At 35.8% G+C, this 3,424-nt stretch overlaps 1 protein-coding gene across 1 annotated transcript; it reads right to left on the bottom strand.

The window, feature by feature from the left end:
- Positions 1 to 590: 590 nt before the first annotated feature.
- LOC119778807 (G-protein coupled receptor 4-like) lies at positions 591 to 1,612 on the bottom strand. The gene is made up of 3 exons (XM_038278186.1): positions 1,511 to 1,612; positions 1,214 to 1,389; positions 591 to 1,125 (listed from the first exon to the last, which is right to left on the bottom strand). Exons 1-3 carry the CDS (start codon positions 1,586 to 1,588, stop codon positions 591 to 593), a joined length of 789 nt encoding a protein of 262 aa, XP_038134114.1. The 5' UTR covers positions 1,589 to 1,612.
- Positions 1,613 to 3,424: the final 1,812 nt, after the last annotated feature.

Genomic DNA, 3,424 nt, shown 5'->3' with positions numbered 1-3,424 from the left:
ATAATATCGATGAGATGACCAAAAGAACCTTGGAATCTCCCCGGAAGGTCTGGCCCAAGTGGCTAGGGAGAGGGACGTCTGGGTCTCCCTAATAAAGCTGCTACCACCACGACATGACCCCGGACAAGCAAAAGAAGATGGATGGATGGATGTCTTGCTTAAATTAATAATTTTATTCTTTATAATAATTTGAAATGCTTTGGTGCCACTACAATGTTCTGTTTGTTTACTTCTCATATGCAGCATTTTGATTTTTCATACTGCTGAAACGTGCTAAATAAACTTGCTTGCCTTACCAGTGCATTTACGGATCTAATTGAGAATCCTATGTAGCACCATCCTTGGTTAAGCTGGAATCTCTTTAAAGTTTGGCTGGATCTGTAGCTATAGATTTGCTGACACCCCTCTTGGATGTTACAAGGCTTACAAGAATTAACTGAGAGCCACCCATTATTTCCCTTATTTTCATGGTCTTTAGAAGTAACTTCTCCACCTGAATACAATATCAGATTTAATGGGGCAATTGTTAGTAGTATAGTTTATGTTGTCATGGATTTTAGGCATCAAAGTCCAGATAATATTCTGAAATCTTAGACCGTCTCAATTACTGACATGTTGCTCTCATCGTTACTGTTAGTCTGCTGATTGGTGGGATTTTTGCAGCAATGGCATAAGGAAGAAATATTCTCCAGGACATCTTTTTTCATTAGAATATACATAGCAGAGTCTACCAAAGGACTAAGAAAAACACAAATTGGGGCTGCACGTTCAAGATGTGAATTTCGATTAGTTTTGTCTGATATGAATAAAATGATAATAGGCAGGAAAAGCATTGAGTACATTAGCAAAACTATTACCAGAATGAGAACAATTCTTGTTTTTTCAACAGCAGGGACACTGACACATGTAGAAAGGGCTTTAACAGTCCCAAATAGGAAGAAGATGAAGAAGGGAAAGGGGATGAGGAGAATAACACCGATTATAAATCTGATCTCACAATTGAGAAACAAATAGAAATTGGGAATTAGAATAAGAGGAAAGACCCAGACAAAGACACAGATCAACACAGTCATTTTGATGTCTCGCTTGAACTTGTACCATAATGGCTTGGCGATCAGCAAATACCTGAAATGAAACACAACGAACACATCTTTGGAAAGTTAGCGAGATACAAGTGATAAGACTTTAGAAATGCAGTAAAACACTAAGTTACCTTTCTATTGAGATACAGATCATGAATCCAACACTGATCATCAAACCTAAAAAGTAGGTGTACATGGTTATAGAGCCAGCATTGGGTAGTAACAGAGCAGTCATGGTGCTGAGCTGAATAAGGTCCGAAATGAGAAGGTTGATTATGAAAACCGGAGCACCGTTGTCTTTTTTCAACTGCAAAAAAAAGAAGTTTCCGTAACAAAACAGCTGCTTGTTTACTTTCATCTTTAACCAAATGTTTCATTTATCAGACATATCCATTTAGAAAAGGAAACTATGGCCACAAGGTACTCACCATTGAGAAAACAGCAGACAGAGCTGCAAGCGTCACAAAAATTCCAACACCAATGATAGAGAAGTACACTACTTTCATGTAATGATCATCAGTCTTGAGAAAGGTTTCGCTACAGCTGTCATTTTTGCTTGCATTGATGTGTCCCATCCTGCTGGAAAAAACAGCCATGTATAAGATTTAAAGTTAAAAGAAAATATGAGACTTATTTTTCTGAAATATATTGGCTTAAATATATATTTAATGCTCTGTGCATATATCTAAATAGATAAATGAAAAGAAACTGGGATTGTTTTGCACTAATATAATGTATTATGTCATGATGGATGTAATAATTTATACTTCAGTTTGCTAACCCTGGATAATAAATCACAGGAGGCACAGAATTACACACTTACAAATAACCAAACACATACACATAAATATGTAATTACATTTCAAAGTAACAAATAAACCCAACAAAACAGAATATTTGAAAGGGACAGAGATTTTAATATCTCTCCTTCTCCTTAAATCTCCTTCATTGGTTTTTCACTTAAAATCCTTGTGCTGACTTTTAAAGCGCCTTATGTTCAGGCTCCCCCATTCATCAGAGCCCTGTTGTAGTCGTATATATGCCTTCTCAAAGGCTCAACTCAATGAATCAGAATCTTCTCATCGTCCCTTGCACTCGTTTTGACTTGAGGGGGTCACTCCTTCCAGGCCATTACACCAAGGCTGAGGAATGATCTGCTCTTGTTAAGTTCTCTTGATTAATTGGATGCTTTTAAGAGTGGGATCAAAATGTATCTCTTTTACAAAGGTTTTTAACAACTCCAGTGTGTCGGCTGTTCTTTCTGTGAATATTAAACTATATGTATGTGGTGATAATTGTTAATATTATGACTTTGTGACCCTCAATGTCTCTGAAAGGTGCGTCATAAATAAATGTTTTACTTACTCAAATGTAAGAATAATCTACCTTTGTCAATGTTATTCCATTAAAGAATGTATCAGGACATTGAGTATAGTTAGGTGTTACAATACTATTCAATATTTTCAATGTTTTTTTTTCTCTCTATCAACATAGAATTGTATACGTCTTGCTTAGCTTGCTGTAGTAATGTTGCTAATTCATTTATATATCTTGTATTTCATTTCCCAATATTTTACCAGTCCCTTGATCATCCAGGGTTTTACATCGTGTTTTTTATTGTTATGACACACTAATATTGGGCTATCCTTATCATGTAATGACTTTAATACTTGTAAAAATGTTTCATAAGTCACATTTACATACTTCACAAATACCCTACTCCAGTCTTCCTTTAACAGGTTATTATAGGATTTTTTTTTATTCTTTCATCTGATCTGATTCTAACATGGCAAAGAACACAATAGAGAACCCAGGAAGGATTTGATCCCCAGACTCATGGGTGAAACTGATGCACACTGTCACCCAAAGGGATATCCCCTTGGCCGTAGTAAAGATGCAAAATGAGTTGGTGGCAGGAGTCCACACATCTCTTTCCCTAGCACATCCTCGTACTCCACTAAGGCTGTCACACCCATTTTCCAATGCATAGATCATTTTTTTCTTATATAGCACATGGATCCTGCCAGCAATGCCAAATGTGGCAAGGTACACGACAGAGGGCCCAAAACAAAGATCACATTTACATGCTTTTTTTTTTCTTAAAATTTATTTTTTTCATTTTTATCTTACTGTTATGTAGCATGAATATAGGCAAACCATCACTTGTATAACTTATCAAGAAACACTAAAAACAGCCTTTCCAATTTCCAGAAATATAAATTAAATAATCATTATTGTCAGTGATTCTAGTTGTCCAACTGCTCTGCTTTGTTCACATTTAGGGAAAGGACCAGTAAAAATATATATTTTCATTTTTTTCCCTGATTTGTATTTCTGATTTC

The sequence above is a fragment of the Cyprinodon tularosa genome, unplaced genomic scaffold, assembly GCF_016077235.1.
Source record: "Cyprinodon tularosa strain WSP-4 unplaced genomic scaffold, ASM1607723v1 ctg1390, whole genome shotgun sequence".
In the NCBI taxonomy this organism is placed as follows: domain Eukaryota; kingdom Metazoa; phylum Chordata; class Actinopteri; order Cyprinodontiformes; family Cyprinodontidae; genus Cyprinodon; species Cyprinodon tularosa.
The sequence above is the reverse complement of the archived record's forward strand: the minus strand, read 5'-3'. Positions and strand labels throughout refer to the sequence as shown.